The following is a 24253-nucleotide window of genomic DNA, read 5'->3' on the forward strand; positions in this document are numbered from 1 at the left end:
TTGGTTATAATGAAAATAAATCAAATAGCATAAATAAATATATAAAAAGAAATGAAAGAAAAATCACATTTTATATATAATTTTGTTTTCCAATCTTTTTTTTGTTTAATAATTTACATCAAATAGCTTTATAAACTTGAAAAGAGAATGTAAAAATATTTTGAGAAGATTAAATAATTGACTATGTGTAAATTAAATATAAGAATTTTATATTTTCAAAAATCATATCAAATTCTTAATCATTCTCAAACATGAAAATAATCACATTTCTGATAATATGAATGCCCAAAAAACACTATATTCCCTAAAGTGACTTGAAAGTCATATCGATAAATCAATTGATTAAAACGTATTTATCATAAGTCATAACTATGTTGTTTCCTTAGTTATAACTTATGGTGTTAGTTACTAAATTACAGGTTAGTTAGTAATAAATGATATTATTAAATCTAACACTTGAGACGATATATTATTTATGAGTTAGGATTTTTTAATATTATTAGATACAGTAGGTAGGAGTGGGCGTAAGGGGGAGAACTTTCCTCCCCCCTCCTTGGCTCTTTTCCCCCTCCCCTTTTTTTTTTTTTTGTTTACTTTTCTTTTGTTTTACATGCTTAAGCACCACCGAGCTGGGTGAGTTGTCTACCATTTCTGTCGTGTTTTTTTTTTTTGAGGTAGACGAGACTCTTTGGATCGGACTGTTCAAAACTTGATTTATGTCCCTTCGTCAGACTCACCTTGACACGCGCCCCTCCACAGAGCCCTTCGGCCCTGCCCGCTTCCAACGGCTCTTGTCGTTTCTGATTCCGGCAACCCTCGACAGATTGTGACTGGCACGCGCCTGCAAGTGGTTTTTTCGCGCTTTGGCCAGAATTCTCCAACAGCCTTTCTTTGATGGTGTTTTGTAGGCTTTTGTGCCTTTGCTTTATTTTTCCTTTATTTTTTCGATGTATTTTGTAGTCTTGGCCTTTTGGGTTGATGATGTAAATAATTTCCTAACTTGCAAGTTAAGGAGGATGGATGCTGCTACCTATATATTAGTTTGTATGTCTAGAGCAAATCAGTTTTTACAACTGAAGATTAGTCATAGGTTAGTGGATATTGATGTCATAAATTGATCTTGAATATAAGATTGTTATGTATGTATCTATGATATTGTAAAGCCGTAGTTTCGGCTATGATTTTTTTCAGAGCTTTATGTTTATGATCATTCTTCTATTAATGAAACCGGAATGATTTTCCTTTTTTTAAAAAAAATTAGGATTTTTTATTTATTTATTATTAAATATAAGAAACATTTATCCTATAAAAACAGCGTATTGTATCCGCATCGGGTGCAGGGTAATGTTGCATCAAGAGTGGGCTTGCGTTATCCCTCTCCACAAACAGTTCCCTTATAGAATCCACGACGCCTTTTTTAGTAAAACCCTAGCTATTTTGCCCACACTGCTCGCATGCGATCACTCATTTCTCTGATATCCTCATCTGTTTCATCTGGTCACCATTTCTTCTCTCGGCTCCGCACTCGTCGCTCCTCAACACTAGCCCAACACGCCCTCTTCAGCCGCCGCGCGGTTGCAATGGACGCCTCCGAGGAGATTCTCCGCAAAGCTCTGGCCGAGAAGCAATCAGTCGTCGAAGCACAAGGCAACGCATTGCGGGCGATGAAATCCACCGGTGCTGCCAAGCCGGAGATCGACGCCGCGATCGAAGCATTAAACGGGTTGAAGCTCGAGAAGGCTTCAATCGAGAGGCAGCTCCAAGCCGCTCTCAGTGGCAGCGAGGGCTCGCTCAATAGGGAAGCGTTCCGTCAAGCGGTGGTGAACACTCTGGAACGGCGTTTGTTCTATATTCCGTCGTTCAAAATCTATCGCGGCGTTGCTGGGCTTTACGATTATGGCCCTCCGGGCTGTGCCGTTAAGTCTAACGTCCTCGCTTTCTGGCGCCAGGTAAGCCCAAAGTTCTCTCTCTAACACATATGAATTACCCTCCAAAATAAACCAAAACGTTAATTTTTTTGCTAGGAATTAGATTCAAACAGAACTTAAAAACAAAATCAGCTCGTTCATTTTGTAGTTTTTTCCAGCATTTTGTGCTAGAGGAGAACATGTTGGAAGTGGACTGCCCATGTGTGACACCAGAGATAGTTCTAAAGGCATCCGGTCATGTTGACAAATTCACAGACCTTATGGTTAAGGATGAGAAAACCGGGACCTGTTACCGTGCAGACCACTTGCTCAAGGACTTTTGCAACGAGAAGCTTCAGAAAGACCTCAGCATAAGTCCAGAGAAGGCAGCGGAGCTGAAACGCGTACTTGCGGTATTGGACGATCTCTCTGCCGAAGAGCTGGGTGCAAAGATCAATGAGTATGGCATTATAGCTCCAGACACGAAGAACCCGCTCTCTGATCCTTACCCATTCAACTTAATGTTTCAAACTTCAATAGGGCCATCTGGCTTGAGTCCTGGGTGAGTATTGGATAGGCATAGAAATATGTGTGAGATAGGTTATGTCAAAAAGCTGATAAGAGCCTTTTATTTTGGGGTGGGGTCGACTCTTTTGGTCGACTTGGTTCATCTCTTGAATTTGTGGGCTTACCCTTGGTTGATCTTATTGTTTGCAGGTATATGCGTCCCGAAACTGCGCAAGGCATATTTGTTAATTTTAAGGATTTGTACTATTACAATGGGAACAAGCTACCCTTTGCTGCAGCTCAAATTGGTCAGGCTTTCAGAAATGAGGTAAAAATTTGTGTGTGTGGGCTTGCCTTTGTTTGGGTTAATACTGATATTTCTTTATGCAAATGGCTATATTGTGTGGACTGAGAATGTTTTCCAACTCCTGTTGTCTTGCGTCGAGAGAGCTAATCTAAAAGTGCTTTATCATATGGGCAGATATCTCCTCGCCAAGGCCTTCTGAGAGTCCGTGAGTTCACACTAGCGGAGATTGAGCACTTTGTTGATCCTGAAAACAAGGCCCACCCGAAATTCTCAGACGTTGCCAACTTGGAGTTTCTGATGTTCCCAAGAGAAGAACAAATGTCTGGCCATGCTGCAAAGAGAATTCCACTGGGTGAAGCAGTTTCAAGGGTTGGTTTGAAGAATATCTGCTTTTACATCCCTTTTTTTTTTTTTTTCTTGGTTTGGTTTTGTTTCTGCTTTCTCTGCTTGCTTGATTTTGTGACAATGCTATGGTTAAATGTTTTCTAGGGGACTGTCAACAATGAAACTCTTGGGTACTTCATTGGGAGAGTATATCTGTTCTTAACTCGCCTTGGTATAGACAAAAACCGTTTACGGTTCCGGCAGCATCTTGCCAACGAAATGGCCCACTATGCCGCCGACTGTTGGGATGCTGAGATTGAGTGTTCCTACGGGTGGATTGAATGTGTTGGTATTGCAGATAGGTCTGCATATGATTTGCGTGCTCACTCGGTAAGAATTTGATTGATATTATTTCAGGATTCTTGTAATTAGTCAGAAAGTCTAAATGGTTATGATTTTTTTAAGCTCCAATCACTATAACGATGAGATGTCATGATCTTAAAAATGAAATGGATTGTTTAATTTTATTTAGCCACATTGTTGTTCCAAAAGCTTGCTATTGTGGTCTGACCCTCCTCCATACTTATCATAATCAGTTAGATGATTCTTCTGTTGTCTCGCTGTTAACACCATATCTGCTACAGTACACAGACTTGGAAAAAGTTCTACATAAAAGAAAATGCTAAGCGTATCTGCATTAGTATCTCGAAATAATAATATTACATGCTTATGGAGTATTGTTTAATTGATTTGTGACAGGAAAAAAGTGGTGTCCCTCTTGTGGCTCAGGAAAAATTCCCGGAACCCAGAGAAGTGGAGGTAGCGCTTCTGTTTATTAACCATACACATCATTGTCATAATTAGTATTATAGAAATGAGTGCATGACTTATCTGACAAGACACCAAGAGGCTCTTTAATCCACCTGCTTGACATAGGCTAACATTAATTGAGTGGTGGTGTATAATTTCAGAAACTATTTATCAATCCAGTGAAAAAAGAGCTGGGCCTCGCATTCAAAGGGAACCAAAGGATGGTGGTTGAAGCTTTGGAGGTAAACAATTTAATAGCCCCTCTTTGGTTAATGCCATGATTGCTAGAAAATGTTGTGCCTGCATTCTTTTGATATATTATTTGCTTTTTTACGTCAGGCAATGAATGAAAAAGATGCTTTGGGAATGAAGGACACTTTGGAATCCAAGGGAGAGATGGAGTTTTATGTGTGTACTCTTGAAAAAAACGTGACCATTAAGAAGAACATGGTCACAATTTCTAGAGAGATAAAGAAAGAACACCAGAGAGTTTTCACACCATCTGTGATCGAACCATCCTTTGGCATTGGAAGGATAATATTTTGCCTTTTTGAACATTCTTTCTACATGAGGCCAAGTAAAGCTGGGGATGAACAGCTTAATGTGTTCCGTTTTACGCCTCTGGTAGCACCTATAAAATGCACGGTTTTCCCACTTGTTCAGAATCAACAGTATGAGGAGGTGGCAAAGGTCATTTCTCAGTCATTGACTACAGCTGGAATCTCACATAAGATAGACATTACAGGTATTTTGTCTTTCCATTGATTTGCTTTGGTTCGATTGGGTCACTGGGTAAATGTGTGAAGATAGACATTGGTATAGGCATGTGGTCTTATCTGCTTGTTTGATCGCATATGTTTATATGTAAGTTGTAATTTGTCAATTCTTCATCCATTTCTGTGATCCATAGTATTAAACTAGTGACTTATGTACTTCCACTAAAGTTAGGTATAATTACCCTGTTGTCTAGAAGTCCAAGTGATCGAAGTGTGTGGATGTATTATTTTTATCCAGGCATTGTGTGTGTAAGGCAACATGGGAAGCACTTGGGAGGCATTGCTACTACCCTCGAGAGTTAAAACTCCATATGATCTGCGTAGCATTGTAAATCATTTATTTGTTTACTTTTACATGGAATTCCAAAAATGTTTACTTAATCAGCCTATCAAAACTCATCTTTGGATTTAATAGTTAGGCTTCACTTCCATCTTTTTTTTTCTTTCCCTAAATTCACTTCCATCTTTATCATTGGGTGATGACCTTGCAATATCTTTACTCTGTTTTGCAATAACTCCAATCGCAATAGAAAGGTTGATTTTTTGCCTCAAAAAATTATGAGATAGAAAATGCTGCCAAATGCATGTAAATATGGACTTTTTACTGATTGTCTGTATGTTGGAATGATGTTTACAGGGACCTCAATTGGTAAACGATATGCAAGAACTGACGAACTTGGTGTACCCTTTGCAATCACTGTTGATTCAATATCCTCGGTGACAATCCGGGAGAGGGACAGCAAGGATCAAATTCGTGTCAATGTGGAAAGGGCAGCATCAGTTGTCAAGGAGGTAACTGACGGAAGGACGACATGGGCGGTTGTGTGGTCTACGTTTCCCCATCATTCCTCTGGATCTGCAGATGAGTGAAGTTTGAGTGGGAACAACCCATTAAAGTGATACCTGTTTTAAATTATTCAGCCAGACATTTACTCCATACTGACCTCTGGAATATATTTTTGCATTGTGATGTGCAATTATATGATTATGAGAAGTATAGGTATCTACTAAGCAGAATCTGGCAGTTTCATGTTTCTCTTAGCAATGTGCTTTGTACGGTCTGGCGGAAAGCAGGCTATCGTGCAAATCAGTGCCACCATTCCTTGCTCTGTGTAACTTAGGCGGTTGACTGTTATTTGGCATTTTGAGGTGATAGAAGTATTCCTGTGTGCGCCTCGTGGGTGGGAAGTCGTAACGATTTTCCACAAGTTGTATGACGGAGCTCGAGCGAGCTGTAGAAATTGTTACAATATTGTTGCACATATAAATTTTGTATTGGCCATTTAGATAACATGTTTCTCAAGAGTTTTTGGCGTAAAAAGTTGCTTTCCAAACTTTACGATGAGCTTCGCTCTGAAAAAGTTTGACTTTACCATTTCCAGGTGCGTCAAATAGAGCATTCTCAACGGGTTTATCAAAGGTTAATTTGATTAGTCTTACAGTAAAAAAGGGCAAAAAATAGCTCCATCTGGCTAGCTATTTTTGCTATAAATAAAATGGCTAACTAAGGGGATCTTGAGCAAGAGTTTTTAATTTAATTACTCAAAATACAAATATTTTTTTTTATTTTAACTAGTTTTTTATTGCACACTTCACTGAACATTTATTTTAACTATCTTAATTAAATATTATTTTATTATTTTTTTATCATTTCTTTTTCTTTCTCGGGGAGAGAAAATATTAAAAAAGTAGAAAAAAAATAAGAGAAATTATAATATATTATTACTTACAAGTTGTTATAAGAAAAGTTCTATTTTACCATAACTGTTAGAGCCAAAAAATAAGGCATAATTTCTAAATTTAGCTAAAAAATTGACTAGTGAAAGTTATTCATTAAAATAGAGAGAAAGATATTTTTTTTTTTGAAAATTCGGGTTTCTAAAATAATAATAATAATAATAATTAAAAAGAAAAAAAAAAAAAAAAGAAAAAAAAAAAAAAAAAGGGTGATAATGATTCCTTCCGTGTGTAGAATTTGCTTCGGGCCTGCCTTGGCGGCACAACTTTTAAACGACGTCGGGTTCTCGGCAGCAGCATTCATTTCATTTTCTGGCCCCTTCTTTAGGGTCTTCCCCTTGAAAAAATTTGCACCTAAATTTTACGGACAGAAACCATTTCTCTCTCTCTCTCTCTCTCTCTCTCTGTTGCTCTCTGGTCGGTGAAACCCCAAAGCGCAGTAAAAAGGAGAAGAAGATGCTCAGAGTGGCGGGGAGGAGGCTATCATCTCTGGCATGGAGGTCGTCGCAGACAACCCCAGCCTTTGTCTCTCACGGGTACCATCCCTTTATAAACGACGCCGACTCGGACTCATCCTCCGATGGCTCTTCCAGATCCATCATCTCCACCCCTCATTTCTCCTTCTATTCCCGCTTTCCGCATATCATCCGAGGTCAGCCCCTCAGATTTAGGGTTTTCTTTCTTTCCATCATATCTATATTTATGCATATATATTATTTGATCAGGCTCTTTGTTTTCTGCTGTGAATTTAGGCTTTTTTTTTTTCTTTTTTTTTTTGACCTCTTTTTGCTTGCTGAGGAGACGTAGAAAACGATAAGAATGGCGATGTTGACAAATTTAAGATTTTTCAGATTTTCTACATTTCGATTTATTTGGTAAATGTTGAAGCAAGATGATCTTGAAGTGGCGTAGTTGAGCTAACCTATTCATTTCGAAAAACCAGAATTGTTAGGAATAATGAGCTTCAATTGTTTATGTGCTATTTGCTTTTGTTCTTATAATTCGTTCATTCCATGTATTGAAGTGTTCGATGCTAACGTGCGATGGAGTTTTTTGATGATTGAATGCTGTTCGAGAGTATGTTTTAACTTTTTGCCTTGTGCATTCACATTTCTTATTCGACAGAGGTTGGTCCACTAGTCCGAATCGGTTTAAGAATCTGATAATCATTTTATAGTCAAATCTTGAGTTTGGGGTTCTACTATTTCTATTAGAAATGCGAGAATTGCATCCTATAAAGAAACTTTGATAACGATTATACTTGGGATGGTTTGGCTATTGCTGTTATGTATGCGAGTCAATGTCAGTTTCAGATATGTGTTTCTGTATAGTTCTGGATTTGAGATCAGTTTTCACCCGTTTATCTGAGGCATATGGTAAATTTTGAACTAAGTTGCTTTGATTAAACTACAGATGTGCACAAATATACTCTACATGTTGTGTTAGTATATGTATCATGTTTGAAGCCTAAGGAGATCTGTATTGTTATTCAGCAGTTAATTTAAAAACAATCTCTCGTGATAATCCTAGAGACGTTTACGTTTCTTATGGTAATATTTTGGCAAGGACCAATTTCTTACGCTAATAATTAATCATGTGCACATTTGAAATTTCCTTCATCCCCCTTTCTTTTTCTCCTGGTGAAGTTTATTTTTTAATGGGAGCTCTTTAGGATAGTGAAATTATCGTGATGGTTTATTACCGTTTTGGTACTCAAAAATATTTCTATGAGATTCAATAGCGTCTGGTAGTTTTGCCTAAATTTGGTTTATTGCTCCAGAGTTTTCTACGGAAGCCCTCACCCCAGGACATGATGTGGGCATGATCTCAGAACTCCCAGCCACTGTGGAAGCTGTCAAGAACCCTACTTCAAAAATTGTATATGATGAGCACAACCATGAACGCTATCCACCTGGTGACCCCAGCAAGCGTGCATTTGCCTATTTTGTATTGACAGGTGGCAGGTTCGTGTATGCTTCCTTGATCCGGCTGCTAATCCTCAAGTTTGTGCTGAGCATGTCTGCCAGCAAAGATGTCCTTGCCCTTGCTTCCCTTGAGGTTGATATCTCAAACATTGAGCCTGGGACTACTGTTACCGTGAAGTGGCGTGGGAAGCCAGTTTTCATTAGGCGACGAACTGAAGAGGACATTGAGTTGGCTAATGGTGTAGATCTTTCATCTCTTCGTGACCCACAACCAGACTCTGAGAGGGTTAAGGATCCAGAATGGCTTGTTGTTGTTGGGGTCTGCACTCATTTGGGTTGCATTCCCCTGCCAAATGCTGGTGATTATGGTGGTTGGTTTTGCCCATGCCATGGATCACATTATGATATTTCTGGCAGGATTCGCAAGGGGCCTGCACCATACAATTTGGAGGTACCCACTTACACCTTCTTGAGTGAGAACAAGCTACTGGTTGGGTCAGGGTGAGAGTTGATTAGGGATTTCTTTTTTGGAGCAGTATTGTCACTGCAAGATCTCATAAAGATAGTTTCCTTTACTCCGGAGAAGTCTGATGACTTGATCGAAAACAAATGTTTATTTTTGTTTATTTTTTATTTTTTCCCTGTTCAGTTATGCTTTACATGTTTGACACTGTAGCTGCTGCCAGTTCGGGACAAGGTCCCAGCGTTCTGAATAATACAGGAGGGCTTCTGATGAAAATTTTTAGGTTGTTTTCGTTCTATTGAATAACCGAAACGTGTGCAGATTTCTGGTGTTAGATGATTTGTTGTAGTTGTACTAGTATAATCCCTTGCATTTGTGGACGGTGCAACCCAAAATGGTGGTGGTTCTTGACTGACGTGCATAGAAGATGTTTGAAAGATAATGAAGACGTGCTCAATGAAACTCCATGTTAGAGAGTACACGGCATGACCATTAACTACCTTATTGTAATTTCATTTGAATGAGTTCGTCATGCTAAGACGGGAAGACCTGTCATGACCCATATTTGATCAAATCCTAAATCGGGCGACAGCTTTTTATTTCAAGAACTCGTGTTCATGAGATGACAATTTTGAGGCATCATTTCAGATTCTAATTTCACCTTGGTTCAATGAGGGATTTAATCAGAAAGGCAATTTCGATTCGATAGAGAGATCGAGAGCCTTCTTTTTTATTACAGTCGCAGAGAGTAAGCGAATAGTATACATGTGTAATCTCAACTATTATTAGTGTGAAAAGCGAATAGAAATTTTGCAAAAAATGTAGATTTGCTTCAATAATCCAACTAAGACTACAAGTAGAGTAGAAAGGGAAACTCCAGATTCCCAGAAAGAAATATGAATTAGGTGTCCTGGATGGGGACCAATGGTAGTTGGCCTCCATAGGCATCTGGCAGCTGGCTCTCATCAATGTCACTCAACAAAGTGGATCTCAGTTTTTTGTTCTCAACGAAAATGATCTGCAAAGACATTGTAGACATAAACATAGTTAGATTAGTTGAAGAAATACACTCCAAAACTTTACCCGATACATATCGATTCCTTGCGATGCTGAAACTCTTGATACTTTGAACTCTTCATTCAACTTTAACCATTCAAAATGATATTTTTCTTTCCTCATATAATCATAATTTTTTGTTTTGATAACACCAACTCATGTGAAGATTATATGTGAAACATCCGTTTTAGACCCCAAGTGCTAACAAATAGTCCCAATTAGCAAATTTATCCATACCACGCATAAAAGAAAATTCAGACAAAAATTTTGCCAATGAAGTAAAAACTTTTTAAAGACCCCTTCAAAAGTAAAATCACTTCGAGTGTCAACTAACTCCGAAGTTACTTGTTATAGAAGACTTGTGTTAAAGATTGATTTTACTTACAAAATTTTTGTAAGTCCGAACACTCAATTCGTAATCCTGACAAATGACTCATTCACCTTCTACAATAGTGACTCTAGGACCTTTGGCCTTTTTCTACATGGATAACATACACATACAAACCTCATCCACTTCAACCAAAAACTCGGGTGGTTGTGGACTTTTTGTGGTTTGAATGAGAAGTTGAAACTGTTTAAGTTCAAGAACAATGATAATTGGTAAACCTCTCCAATATCAATGGAAAATTGACTCTCAAAATCTATGAAAGTCGTGACTTAGGAGGCTTTAGGCTTATATAGGCCTTGAGAAAACTAAGGTTTAATGTGCAAGTCGGTTAAGAAATAACATAGTCTAAGGTTATTAAGCTCAAACAAGAGTAAACTTGTTTGAACGACAACCGGGGTTTCACAATTTATCACATGAGGTGTTCGAAGAGGGTTTGAACATTGTTGTGATCGAGTGTCTCAAATCTAGCTTAATGTTCATCGCATTCGAACGTGATTGCAATCAAAGCTTTCAGTGACCCTTTGTGAAACAATGTAATTCAGCCTGTGTTCGAACCTAGAAATAAAAGACATCACATGCTTTACCTTCTTTTTAGTGTTGCTGTCGATGAATGGGTAAACCATCTTCCATGCAGTCATGAATATGTAAGGCACATGGACCATAATTAACTTGCCTAGCCTCTCTGGGTAGCAATCCTGTCATTAAAAAAAAAAAAAAAAAAATCAAATTACCGGTAAAAAGCTTTTCTGGTGTAATTCTACTTTTTTACTGTAACACTAGAGTACTACAGTTTTTTGTAAAAAAATAAAAAATAAAAAATAATAATAATAATATTGCCTAAATACTTGGTTTATCATGCAAAGCTGGAAGCGAAGTCCCATCCATAGAATAATGAAGTCATGGACTCAAATTGCATTTCTTCCTCTAGTTGAGTTTTTCTTTTTTTCTTTTTTCTATTCTTCATCTAGTTGAGTTAGAACAACACAATGTCACCTTAGATATGAAAGGGTTAAACCTGCAAGATCGAGAGAGCTGCTAGGTATCCTCGAATGTCACTGCTAGAGTATCCCCATCCTTTAAGATCTCCAATGCACACAAACTTTTCCTGTCCACTTGGCATTCTGAAATATCAAGGAGACGTGTGCATGCTAAGTCACATTCCATTAAAAAATAATGTCTAAAATATAGAATGAATCTCTGTATTCATCATATGTAAGACATATAAAAAATAACTCTAGGATCTGTTTGGTTTAGAAAACAAAATAGCTGGAAAATGGGGTATAGAATTCACATCAACATCTTGCTCAAACCACAAGTATTCTTTGTAAATTATCATTTATACCATCTTCCAAATTTAGAGAAGCTGCTAGTTTATTTTTATTTTCTAAAGTTCAAATTTTAGGGAGGCTGCTTTCTAGGAGAAATGATATAGCCTCATATAACATAGATCAACTTCACAGCTATATAATGATACTTGAAAGATAATGATGCCCCCTCTCCAGGGATATCTTCCACCAATACAACTTCAGAAACGGACATTTCATTTCTGAATAGAGATGGAAGAACAAGTCACCTGGAACATATTTTGTCTAGACTGTAGACTACAAAACCTGCAAAATGTAAAGCCATGTCAGTTTAACTAAGCATCAGGTCCTATTTGCACCAGGGAGGTTGCAAGAAGATGAGCTAAACACAGTTTTTGCAATGGTTTGTGTCAAATCCCAGTTGCTGGATGATAGAAAACTATGAAATATGGTTTCAAAGCCTCGACATACGCTTGAACTCCTCTAGATTGTTCTGCTTATGCCTGCCACCAAAGCAAACCACTATTGGGCGTCCCTTCTTGTCCATGCCTTGCATAAACAACTTGTTATGGGCTAGTTCATTTGTAATCTCCGACGTCGATATGGAGCCATTAGGTACAAATGTCCGCCTCCAGCTCAGGTACTTCAAGAATAGGTTAGAAGCCCTCTCAATATCCTGATCACGAGCCCGCAGAAATCTGCGGATCATCAAATCATCCTCTTCCTGCAAAACAAAGACAAACACAACACATATAATCCTGCAATATTATTTCCCTACAAATACATACATAACACAAACTGTAACATGCCTAATGAGCTACTAAATACAAACTAATTCTACTTGCGAACACCAGAGAATATCAAATCTAACTAAATTATCGCATCTGCCTATTTGTTTTCCTTGAGCTGACATTCATAAATACATAAACTATGGTTAAAATTTCCAGTGACAGTTTTATGTTTTGCAGTTAATGCAGTCCATCTAATTAACATTAAATTGTTAATTCTTAATATGAAATAAGTTTCTGGCCAGAAAAGGAAAAACAACATCAAACACTTTGGATTCGAAAGTAATTGATAATATGGCACAAGTTTCTGGCCAGAAAAAGAAAAAGAAAATCAAGCACTTTGGATTCAAAAGCAATTGATCTTAGTTTCAACTTCAGGTGTAGCCCTGCCTAACCTCATTTCAAAAGAAAGAAGCCTTTCTGATTTTGAGACAAGGGTCAAAGGATGAATCGAATTTGGTGCCTTATTAGCATAAAATTCACCGATTAAAACACGAGAACCTCTTCAGTGATATCGCTGTTATAGCATAATATTCTTGCTTTCTTCATTTTTCATCATAATTGGCACAACTGACAACCCCAATAAACACATAAATCATTTAGCTTCAAAACAAGAACGATACCCCATAATAATAATTGAACCAACAAACATGCCGACAGTGAAGAAAACGAGAAGGGAAAAAAAAAAAAAAAAAAAAGAGAGAGAGGAAGGAACCTTGGCAGAGGGGTCTTCTGCTTCGACGAGAGCTCTCATGATACCCACTTTGCTTTGCTCGATCTCATTGCTTTCCAATGAGAAACTATTTTCTGCCTCATTTGCTCCCACACCGTCTTTCCACTCCTTCTCCATTCTCTAAGATTACCTATTCCAAAAAATCTCAGAACCAACAGAAACGGCTCCCTCTGTCTCTGTCTCGCTGATTTATGCCTTAGAGAGAGAGAGAGACAGAGAGAGACACACAACGAAAGTTAAAGCAAGAGACACACAGGACTTAAATGCATGCAGTTGAGCTGAATTATAAGAGCTACCGTTAGAGAGGGACAGGGCGAGGGGCAGGGGCGTCAATTAAGTCCAGTATTGACTCTACCATTTCTATGGACTAGGGCGGTTGTTAGGAAGTGGCCTTTTGGCCCCTCTACGCACAAATCTCATTCGAGTTTGGTCAAGAAGCCATTGAGATTGCGTAAAGTCACCTAAATCACATATTGCCTTTCGATTTCAAAAGCTTTCCTAATCCGATCTTCACCGTTCATTTCATTTCTTAATATTATATTTCTTCCTAATCAATAATATCCAATTAAACCGATCGGATATTTACGGGCACTGCTCGCTCTCTTTTTTATCTATTTGCAAAAGTGCTAATCTGTTTGGTCATTTATTTGTTTATTTCAAAGAAAAAATGATAAGTCTCCGGGATCCATGGAATTCTTGCCAAAATTCATTTAATAAAATGAAGGGCCATTCACGTTGGTGCCTGGTGGCCATTCACGTTGTCAAAGATATCGGCTTGACATGTGCTAATCCATCTTTTCTTTTTTCTTTCTCAAACCTTCCACTGGATCAAATCAAAAAGTGTTGTTCATTCCTTCCATGGTTAACTTTTCCGCTGTTATTCTTTTTCGAATACAAAGGTATATATCTCATTTGGCATAGTTTGTGTGAGTCATAGGATAAGGAAGCAATGGAGTCCTATAGTGTCTAATCTTTCACGTGAATAGTGTAGTCTTGGAAATTACAATTACGTATACTAAAAAAACAAACGAGAAAAAGGAAGGAACGATTAAGATTAGACGATAGATATTTTGGAGCCGAAAAGTGGGAAGGTGATCTTATCGACTATGAACACTCCATAAAGATTTCACGATAATCGTAGGATTAGAAAATAAAAAGGGATTTTCTATAATTATAGTTTTTGATGCAATTTTTGATCCACATAACGGCTAATTAGCAATTTTTCTTCATTGTTGGGCTGAGAATGAGATTCTTGTGTATTTATAATGTATCTGCAAAATAAAAACGCGGTTAGGGGTCTCTAGTTGGGGCGCCGAAGACCCTCTGACGCTCACGTTAGCGTATTATATACAAGTAAAAATATATATGTCCCAAATACTCAATAATTTGTGTATAGTGAGATATGTGAAAGGGAGAGAGATATAAAGGGGGAGAGAGGAGTTTAGAGTTTCCTGGAGAGGAAGACCGAGAGAAACTCTGTTCAAGAGAAAGGGAGACCTTTCTCCTTTTATGGTGGACACATGTCACCATATGAATGGACAATGGCAAAATGGTAAATAAACATAACTAGGTGGACATTTTTTCTCCTCAACAGTTACCCTGATTCCCATGGCCGACCTGGATAACAAGCAGACGTTGGGAATCTTTTGCCGGAGACCCCTGACCGTGCTTTTATTTTGCAAGAATAATATAGATATGAAAAAATTTCCATCTCAGCCCAATAATAAAGAAAAGTTGCTGGCTAGCCGTACTGTGGACCAAAAATTGCACAACAATAGTGCAAAATAGATGATGTATTATAATAAAGTAAAATGAAAATGATTTATTTTATAGTTCAGATTAAGTTTTATAGATTTGATGAAATACATATTGTCACATCGGTAATTAGATAATAGATATACCTCAATCACAATGGAGTAGCCAATTTTCTATGTAAAATAACTCCTCATAACTTACTTTATCTAGTTTAGCTAATGAATTTTTAACCTACATCCAATTAGCTATATTTTTATTTATATTATTTAAATATTATTTTTTTTTACTCTTTATTGATTTACTCTTTATTTCTTTTTTAAAATTCGTATTTCACTCTTTATTTTTTCAATGGTAATTCGTTTAGTACAATAATTTTTTAACGATTATTATTTTTCAAATAATCATTTTTGTAACTATAATATTTTTGAAACGGTTGTATTTTATAATAATTATATTTTTCAATGGTTATATTTTTCAAATGTCGTATTTGCCAACGTTAAGTATGAAAACCATATTCTCATAGTAAAATGTCAATCATATTTATGAAATATCTTTTTATTAAAAATTGTGAAATAATATTCTCATAATGATCCCTTGAAAAATAAGAAAAGTTTTGGAAAAAAAAAAGAAAATAGGTGAGAGAAACAATAAAAAATAAAATGACTCCCTTAAAAAGTACTCTCTATGTAGCATTTTTTTTTTTTTTTTTGTCTAATCCAATCAAGTATTCATTTTACTTGTTTTTTTTGGCTAATCCAACGAGGATGAAAGTATTATTTGACTCCTTCACTGTGAGTGCTATAATAAAATAAAGTATTAATGGTAAAATATATAGATAATGCCCTATTTTAAAAAAAGAGAAATGCTAGAATCTAATAAGAATTTCACATCTTGCCCATAAAAGTCCATATGACAAGATGCCGCATCATTTTTTTTTTTTTTTTGTGGGAAAAAAAGACAAAACAAATAAAAAGATGATGTGACATTTTGCTACATAAACTTTTATAGACAAAATATAGAGTTTTTATTAGATTATAGCATCTTAAAATAATAATAATAATAATAAAAATAAAAGTACATGCATATTACGGATTGGAAACCTTCTCTTTGATTACCCTCCCCGTTTGAATTTAAAAAAAAAAAAAAAAAAAAAAAAAAAAAACCCTCTTTGATGTGAATGAGATTGGGTTCCACGTGGAGGCAGACTCTCATCCAAATGATATGGTTGGGTGGCTTGAGATTCGACCAATTCTTATCTTCGGCCCTTCCCTATTAAGAAAGGATGAGCCCACGAAAGCGAGAGGGATAGAGTCTCAGAGAGTCCACAGCCCAGACACGCCAAGGATTTTATATATATATATATATATATATATATATATATTACGATAGCGACAAAGTATGAATTATAAATATATTAAAATTACAAATTAAATTAATATATAAAAAAATAAAATTACTATTCATTCGCTATTAATAAAATATAAGAAAAAAAAAACACACACACACAAAATATTATTTATTAATTTATTTCAATTTTCAGTTCACTCGCCTATCAAATAGAATTTGATCTTCTTTTAGATCTCGGAGATTTTTTGTGATTGAATATCTACTAAATTTTGCACCAAGTTCTCTTTTGACGTACAATATCAAATAATCAATCAAAAACTCATTTTCAATTTTTTTGGCAGTAGAAACAAGAAAAGTAAGATTAAGTACAACAATTCGATAAACAAGTTGACATATAGTTGATCTTCTAGTACTTATCGTGTAACATTTCGGTCTTATATTGGGAAGATGAGTAGCTTGAATAGTTTATGGAAAAACACTTGTAGGTGCTAAGTTTCATATTGTTTACTAAGCTTTATAAATAATTATAGGGGAGCTCTAAATTTACTAGTTATTTTTTACAGCCAAATTCATTGAATTTTTAATATCTTGATATTATGTGTTCAATTATGATTGTGAGTACATGTCAACAAATTGTGAGACAAGTTATATTGTTTGTAAAGAGATGCAAAGATGTCATGTTGTGATTATTTATTCATGAATTGAGATTTTTCATGACTTTGGGGAAATTGAAAACTCATCTTGATGTTTTGTGTTATATGTTGGAAATTGTGGTTTTGTTATGGTTGATAATACTAGCTTTGAATACTTCGAATGATGTTTGAAACACTCCAAAGGTACGATAGTGCGAATGTTATTAGGCCGGCAAACATTGTTCTAATTTTAGGTTATTTTCAGTGCATATGAATGATAACCAAATATAATTCCTGAAAAAATAATAGATTTTTACTTGTGAAAAATTTCCTTAATTTCTCAGCATCCAAACGTTGTTTATGAAAAGTTTAGAGAGAAAAAGGGGCAAGGAAAGATGAAAAATAAAGACAACTAATTAGCTTGGGATTAAGATGAAATTATATAGAAAATAAGCATAATGTCCAAGGCCTAAGACCCAATCCAATTAAAGGCCAAGGGTTACAATAACACCCACACCCCCCACCCCCCCCAAAAAAAAAAAAAAAAAAATCATAAGAAAACTTAAAATAAAATAATTCTCTCCACCATTTTTTTTTTTAAAAAAGATAAAAACTACTAATTTCACTGTCAGAAACATTTCTGTCGACTGTGTCCGTGTCATTTTGATGGTTTTTTTTGCTTATTTTTCAAGTGAACCACAACCCTATCTGGACGTTCAAAATTGGGTATCATCAAAATTGAATTGCCATTTTGATTGATGTGGTATTGGAGTTGAGCTGCCATTTTAATATTTTTCATGTCATAATTAGACCAAGAAAATCATATTTGAGGAATGATTATAGATTCCACGTTAGAGGTAATATCATCCCGTTCAAGTACAGGAGCTAAAATCTTTGGCTTATTAGAAATTGTTAATTAGCGAATAATTGTTAATTATTCCAAAAACAATTATTGGAATAATTGTTAGCGAATAATCTTTGCCAACAACCAATAATGCATTTATAAAAGTTTCACTAAAAAAATAACCTGAAAAACGTGAATTATTTTATTTCTTTTACTGAACAGCTTAGTTTATTCATCAGCTTATGAGATGGACTGGTCATCAAACCGGCAAAGAAAACACAGCTTTCAGTACTAACCCACATAGATTTGTACGTGTTTGCTGCAATTTCACTTACAGAAAATGTAGCATCTCTGTTTCTTCAAGCAATTCCTCTCTGTATTCTCTATCAATTCCTACCTGAAAGCCTCTATTTTTTTTTTTTTATTTAAAAAAAAAATTCAGCCTCGTAAAGTCCAAACTCTAAGAAACCTCCTCAACTACCACCCATAAGACGTTCCAACCATATAACCTTCATATATACAGCCTTTTCCTTCTCTTGGGAGCCAAACCCGAAGGCCCATTTCCATTTTTGTCTATTTTCGGTCTCAGAGGCTGCGTTTGCAGTTAGCATAATGAGGACTTGGGTGTGGGTTTTTTCTGTTCTTGTCGTTTATGGTTTTGTTTTGAGGATTAGTGCGGACCAGAAGGCGCGAACAGAGCGAATTTCAGGTGATTGTTTTTTTGCTTGTAGCAGTTTTCTTGATAAATTTAAGTGGAGTTCTAAGCTGTTATCTTCTGCTCAATTATGCATAAGTTGTTTGTATTCCATTTGAGGTTGTTGCCTTCTGCTTCACGGGGTTTGAGTATTACGTTTATTTATTTATTTTTATTACTCCTCTTTGGTATTTGTAATAGGCACCTCCGTTCTAAATGGAGTGTATGTATAATTACATTGGTAATGGTTCGTTCCGTACTAGTTAGTGATTCATTTTTTCTGGGGTCCTGTTTAATGATTAGTAAGGTGTATGAGCTTATGGAATATCTTTTGGTTGCTGATATTGTAGCTTGTATTTGATCGATCATACTGTACGATTGTATTATGTGTTGGTTTCATTTTCAGTCGTTACATCAAAGGTTAGATATGATGATGGAAACTTGAAATTAGGGGCTATCTTTGGTTCTTGGGGCAATTTTTTCTTTGGGTTAGTCTTGGAGAAAATTTAATTAGAAAGGAATATTTCTTGAAAATGGTTTTTGGTGGCTTCAATTCTTAAACATTTGCAAGTGTATTTCCTTCTTGTTGTATCCACTGATCGAAAGTGTTAAGAGTAATTTCAAAAGAATGTCGTATACAAGATCTTTGCTTTCTATCAGCTTCACATGGCATAGAAGATAATACAGATCGGAGTCATTGAGCTGCACCGAGCTGTTGGGTGTTAAGGTGATTTGGACTGTGTTCATTACAGCAAGTGCATGTTAGCTAAAGTATGTCATACAGTATTTAATTTTTCTCTTTACCAACTGTGTACTGGGAAGATATCCATTTTATCACACACATGATCACTTACGTTTGTTGAGATTGCTTACCTGGGGTGATCTTGGTTTGATTTTCCTTTAAAGTAGTTTGCTATGATAAAGTTTGTGACACCAAATTGTTCCTTCTGTCCTCTGATTCATTAACCAATGATTGTGTTTTCAGATTGTTGTCCAAAGTCTTAGATCATATGTAGCTGATCCACTGATTCAACTTGTGAATCAGTCCTAAAATGTATGGACCGAACTGAAAATAATTATGAGAAAATAGACAGAAATTTGATTTGAATTCCAGATGGTAGATACTGTTTACATTTACGCACATTCTCAAAATCAATTGTTTGCTGTTTCTGTTGATTTTATAAGGGCATGCCAATTTTTACTGGAACATTTTCATTTGTAATCCCTCTATGTTTGTGATGCTTGATAAAACCAAGAACCTGATTACGTCTGAATATGTATGTTGTGAGCACATATAGCTTCTTTTCTGCCAGTTTTGATTGCAGAAATTTTGTTAATATGTGATTTCACGAGTTGTAAATCTGTATCTTTCTAGTTCTTTTTTCTGCAAAAACTAAGCTTATTCCTTGAAAAGTGGAAAATTTGAGTAAGTCTAGGTTTACTTGAGCAGATTAACTTTTGGAATTCACATGAATTTTTCGTTTTAATGATGCAGGAAGTGCTGGTGATGTCTTGGAAGATAACCCAGTGGGGAGATTGAAAGTTTATATATATGAGCTTCCAAGCAAATACAATAAGAAGCTTCTTCAGAAGGACCCAAGATGTCTGAACCATATGTTTGCCGCTGAGATCTATATGCATAGGTTCCTCTTATCCAGTCCTGTTCGAACCCTCAACCCTGAAGAAGCGGATTGGTTTTACACCCCAATATACACCACTTGTGACCTCACACCCACTGGCTTGCCATTGCCCTTCAAGTCTCCACGGATGATGAGAAGTGCAGTACAGCTCATCTCTTCAAGCAGGCCCTATTGGAATCGGACAGAAGGGGCTGATCACTTCTTTGTTGTGCCCCATGACTTTGGAGCCTGCTTTCATTACCAGGTAAGACCCTTAATTTGAATTTGGTAAAAATGAGAAAACTTATGGAGATTTAGAAGAATTAGATAGAAAATTTCCATTTTGGAATATCTGCAGAGTTTTTTCAATGGAACTACACGTGAGAGTCTGAAAACTTTTTTTTTTTTTTTGGCGGGGGGAGGGAACTAAAGTTGTGGCTGGATGTAAGAACGCTCTGTATGCTGCCAGTCCTCTGCAGGTGTATGATAAACATGGAAGATAGATACCTCTTGTTTAGTTGGTCAAGTTTGAAACTATGCAACAAATTTTTTTGATTGGAGAGAATATTCATCTTATAGGTTCTGTTGTGTCGACTGTCAGTCTAGGCTATCATTTCACCAAAGAGAAATGCTTAGAGTTCTAACTCTTTTACTAACAGAGGCTTACTAAACTGATGTGTAGCTCATTCATTAGTACTTGTAACATTTCTCTTAATTAATTATTTTATTTTTCTCCAATGAATGGACTAGACATCAATTTAGTAAACCTTTGTTAGTAAAAGAGCTAGTACCTCTAGCATTTCTCTTCACCAAAAGGAAGGTGTCTGGATATCCCCTGACTTTCTAAGTAAAACATTGAAATGTTTTCTTTGAATTATGAATTGCAATGGTGTGATGAAGGACTAGGCAACCTAAGATGTCATCTTATAGTCCGGGTGTGCAAGATAACTGTTATAACAATTAGATAAAGAAACTTTTCTTAAGAAACCCATTCCTATATACAAGGCACTGAAGAATTCTCTTCATCCACCCACCTTGCGGGTTCACTTCTTATGTGAAATCATGGCCACGTCTTAGTTGCAGGATCTAACATACTGGTCATGACTAATATGATGTTTACTCCTGTGTGTACTCTATAGGAAGAGAAAGCTATTGAACGGGGCATTCTTCCATTACTCCAGCGTGCTACCTTGGTTCAGACTTTTGGACAACGGAACCATGTCTGCCTAAATGAGGGTTCAATCACTATTCCTCCATATGCTCCCCCTCAGAAAATGCAGGCCCACCTGATTCCCCAAGAGACTCCACGGTCCATCTTTGTCTACTTCCGTGGCTTGTTCTATGATGTTAATAATGACCCAGAAGGTGGTTATTATGCAAGGTATGTTCATAGTGAACTTTTGCAAGTAGTTTGTTGCAATTGAGTCTTAAGGAGGCTTTGGTTAGGTGCACTTTCCTTTCAACCATAACCATCCTAAGCTGCCTAGACATTACTCCCAAAATGTTAAGCGTTGGTTGCAGTCACATTGCATCAAAATCAATAACTAAGTACTACCTGATCTGTGTGGACTATGCAACATTTAAAGAATTGGATAGTGACCAATGTAGTTGACTAATACTAAGTAGGTTATCTATCGAGAGCCTAATTTGCTTTTAAAAGTCTTTTAGTGTGTTTAGACCCCCATGTGGAACTCTAGATATTTGAGGTTTCTAGAATAATGTCTACATTTCTTTAACTTGCATCGGTTTTTTGTGTCAATTGTGTCGTTTCTGATGCTTTAGTTCAACTGCAGAGGTGCCAGGGCAGCAGTTTGGGAGAATTTTAAGGACAATCCGTTATTTGACATCTCCACTGATCACCCAACCACATATTATGAAGACATGCAACGAGCTATATTCTGTTTGTGCCCTCTGGGTTGGGCCCCGTGGAGTCCTAGGCTTGTTGAAGCAGTGGTATTTGGTTGTATTCCCGTAATTATAGCAGATGATATTGTTTTACCCTTTGCTGATGCCATCCCATGGGAGGAAATTGGAGTGTTTGTAGCAGAGGAAGATGTCCCTAACCTGGATACAATTCTTACATCTATACCGCCAGAAGTGATTCTAAGGAAACAGAGGCTGCTTGCAAATCCTTCAATGAAACGAGCAATGCTGTTCCCACAACCAGCACAAGCAGGAGATGCTTTTCATCAGATACTCAATGGGCTGGCTCGCAAGTTGCCACATGACAAGACCATTTACATGAAGAAGCATGGTCCAAAGATTTTGAATTGGACTGCAGGACCTGTAGGTGACCTCAAACCTTGGTAATGGAAGTGGTTGGTGTTCACCTATGCCGCAAATGTAATTTTCCCTATCTTTTTTTCCAACTTTAATTTTTGTAGAGATGCTTACATTACACATATCCTTTCTGGAAAATGGGGTGGGTGGTGTATATTTGGCCCTGTGTATCAAAATCTTACATTTTAGCTATAAATATTTGTTAAATTACCATTTATTTCAAAATATATGAGTGAGGCTTGACATGTGAAATATTTTAAGACCATTTTCTTTCTCGAAGAGTTAGATGAGTACTCTTAATAGGGCCGTCCCTTGAGCTATCATAAAGGTCGAGTTAATTAATGAGGTCAAGCAACTTTGACATATTGACGAGGATAGGCCAATACTAGCAACTTGTCTTCATATTTTTGAATTGACCATCTGCCTAGTGCCTACTACATGCTATTATAATAGATTTTTAATTATTTTTTACATGCTATAAAATTTTTTATTATAACATTATTATTATTATTATTATTATAGGGAAATGGGCAAGGCGGATGGTCAATTTAAGGTTAGATGACAGGTTGTTATATTGGCTTGAGAGATTTTTAATTAAATAATTAAATTGATAATTTTCTAGTAGCTTAAACCAACATGTTCATGTTGCGGAAAGCCAAAGGTTGCTAAGATGTTTCAACATTCATGTTCCCGTTCCAAGCAGAAGTTATGCGGTGGTGTGTTATAGTCATATGGATGATGTAGGAGGGCTGGTTGGTCTGAAAAATGTTGTCTAAAATTGGAAATTGAAGTTTAGGTAGCTTTGAAGGGTGAATCAACCCTACTATAATTAATTACTAGCTGTTAAAACTGCCCTAACCGTGCTTCTGCATTCCAAACTTTCAATGACATTCCAATTATGATGGGTATACCGGAAGGTCCTAATAACAGAAAAATGTTTATCAAGGGTATTTCACATTTGCTAATACCCATTAGCCTATCCATATGTTTGAAGAAAGGCAACTCTTTTTTTTTTTTTTTTTTTTCAAAGAATCATAGCATCTTGGTAAGTTAATTCAGGAAGAGAAATAAATAACTAATTACAAGGAAAATTCATTACACAACAAGATTACTTTCTCTTTCAACTCAAGCTGATTCATCTACATCTCTTTCTTCACAGTATTGCCGTACTATACCATCTTCTTTTGGCCCCTAACTTTACGTGATATTTGTTAAAATTTTTGTTTTATGTTATTTGTTTTACAAATATAAAATATTAAAATATATTTTCCATAACACATTAATGAATTGAGAAAATTACTTTTTTTTATTTTTATTTTTATTTTTTATTATTGGTTAACTAGGAATATCAATTGATGAGTCAGGCATCAATTTTAATATAGGAAACAAATACAAATTCGTCGGACATTTATACCCGTGGTTTGGTAGCGTGCCTCGTTTTTCAAGAGATTGAAATGTAATATAAAGTTATTAAATAGCTACTATATTCTTTTAATTGAGCCATGCTTCATTAAAAGTCATACTAGATTTTGAAAGAAAATTGCTTTATGCTATACAATAATTCATCTTAGTTTTGGTAATTACTTTACTATTGTTTTCAAAGGGTAACTCAATTGGTTGAGTACTATATCTTATGAAACGAACGCCATTAGTTTGAATTCTCTTTTTCAATTTCTTTCTCTTCATTGTGCACACATAAAAAAAAAATTAAAAAAAAAACTTACTTACATGAATCGTCTCTTTTGTTTTCAATACCAATTGAATTATTAATTTTCTATAAAAATCGTAGCAACAAAAAAGAATGGAAAAAAACTAGATCAAAATCATTTATTTTTTATTTTTTCTCTGTTTCTTCTGATTTTTATCCCAAATTAGTAACAATTTGGTCTATGATTTTATATCCCATCACATATGTGGGAGTTTTATTTTTTATTTTTAACTAGGCAATAGGGATAATCCTAATCTTTGTCCACAAATAAAAAAGTCATAATGCATATTTTGAAGAAATCGTCAACAAATTGAGCGGTGGCACCTTAACTTGCAAAAAGCTAAAAATG

General features: G+C 35.9%; 4 protein-coding genes across 7 annotated transcripts; 3 read left to right on the forward strand and 1 right to left on the reverse strand.

Annotated features, from left to right (window-relative positions):
- The first annotated feature begins 1353 nt into the window (after positions 1-1353).
- LOC132177761 (glycine--tRNA ligase, mitochondrial 1) lies at positions 1354-5718 on the forward strand. 2 transcript variants are annotated; one of them, XM_059590206.2, is made up of 9 exons: positions 1354-1949; positions 2087-2469; positions 2625-2742; positions 2896-3090; positions 3211-3435; positions 3805-3864; positions 4017-4097; positions 4195-4600; positions 5269-5718. In XM_059590206.2, exons 1-9 carry the CDS (start codon positions 1455-1457, stop codon positions 5499-5501), a joined length of 2196 nt encoding a protein of 731 aa, XP_059446189.2. In that variant the 5' UTR covers positions 1354-1454; the 3' UTR covers positions 5502-5718. The 2 variants fall into 2 exon arrangements, with proteins under 2 accessions (XP_059446189.2, XP_059446190.2); XM_059590207.2 differs by having other exon boundaries at positions 1797-1949; positions 2077-2469.
- Positions 5719-6681: 963 nt separating this feature from the next.
- On the forward strand, positions 6682-9032 carry LOC132177304 (cytochrome b-c1 complex subunit Rieske-4, mitochondrial). Its single transcript, XM_059589567.2, has 2 exons — positions 6682-7020; positions 8149-9032. Exons 1-2 carry the CDS (start codon positions 6825-6827, stop codon positions 8796-8798), a joined length of 846 nt encoding a protein of 281 aa, XP_059445550.2. The 5' UTR covers positions 6682-6824; the 3' UTR covers positions 8799-9032.
- Positions 9033-9518: 486 nt separating this feature from the next.
- Positions 9519-13434, reverse strand: LOC132177305 (Sec14p-like phosphatidylinositol transfer family protein). 3 transcript variants are annotated; one of them, XM_088515411.1, is made up of 7 exons: positions 13322-13434; positions 13008-13155; positions 11976-12228; positions 11774-11810; positions 11216-11321; positions 10785-10895; positions 9519-9774 (listed from the first exon to the last, which is right to left on the reverse strand). In XM_088515411.1, exons 2-7 carry the CDS (start codon positions 13140-13142, stop codon positions 9658-9660), a joined length of 759 nt encoding a protein of 252 aa, XP_088371537.1. In that variant the 5' UTR covers positions 13143-13155; positions 13322-13434; the 3' UTR covers positions 9519-9657. The 3 variants fall into 3 exon arrangements, with proteins under 3 accessions (XP_088371537.1, XP_059445551.1, XP_088371536.1); XM_059589568.2 differs by having other exon boundaries at positions 13008-13220; XM_088515410.1 differs by lacking the exon at positions 13322-13434 and having other exon boundaries at positions 13008-13288.
- Positions 13435-17847: 4413 nt separating this feature from the next.
- LOC132178836 (putative beta-1,4-xylosyltransferase IRX10) lies at positions 17848-22450 on the forward strand. Its single transcript, XM_059591401.2, has 4 exons — positions 17848-18312; positions 19793-20181; positions 21056-21297; positions 21710-22450. Exons 1-4 carry the CDS (start codon positions 18216-18218, stop codon positions 22224-22226), a joined length of 1245 nt encoding a protein of 414 aa, XP_059447384.1. The 5' UTR covers positions 17848-18215; the 3' UTR covers positions 22227-22450.
- The last annotated feature ends 1803 nt before the right edge of the window (positions 22451-24253 follow it).

This window comes from Corylus avellana, chromosome 4, assembly GCF_965113065.1.
Source record: "Corylus avellana chromosome 4, dhCorAvel1.hap1.2, whole genome shotgun sequence".
NCBI lineage: Eukaryota > Viridiplantae > Streptophyta > Magnoliopsida > Fagales > Betulaceae > Corylus > Corylus avellana.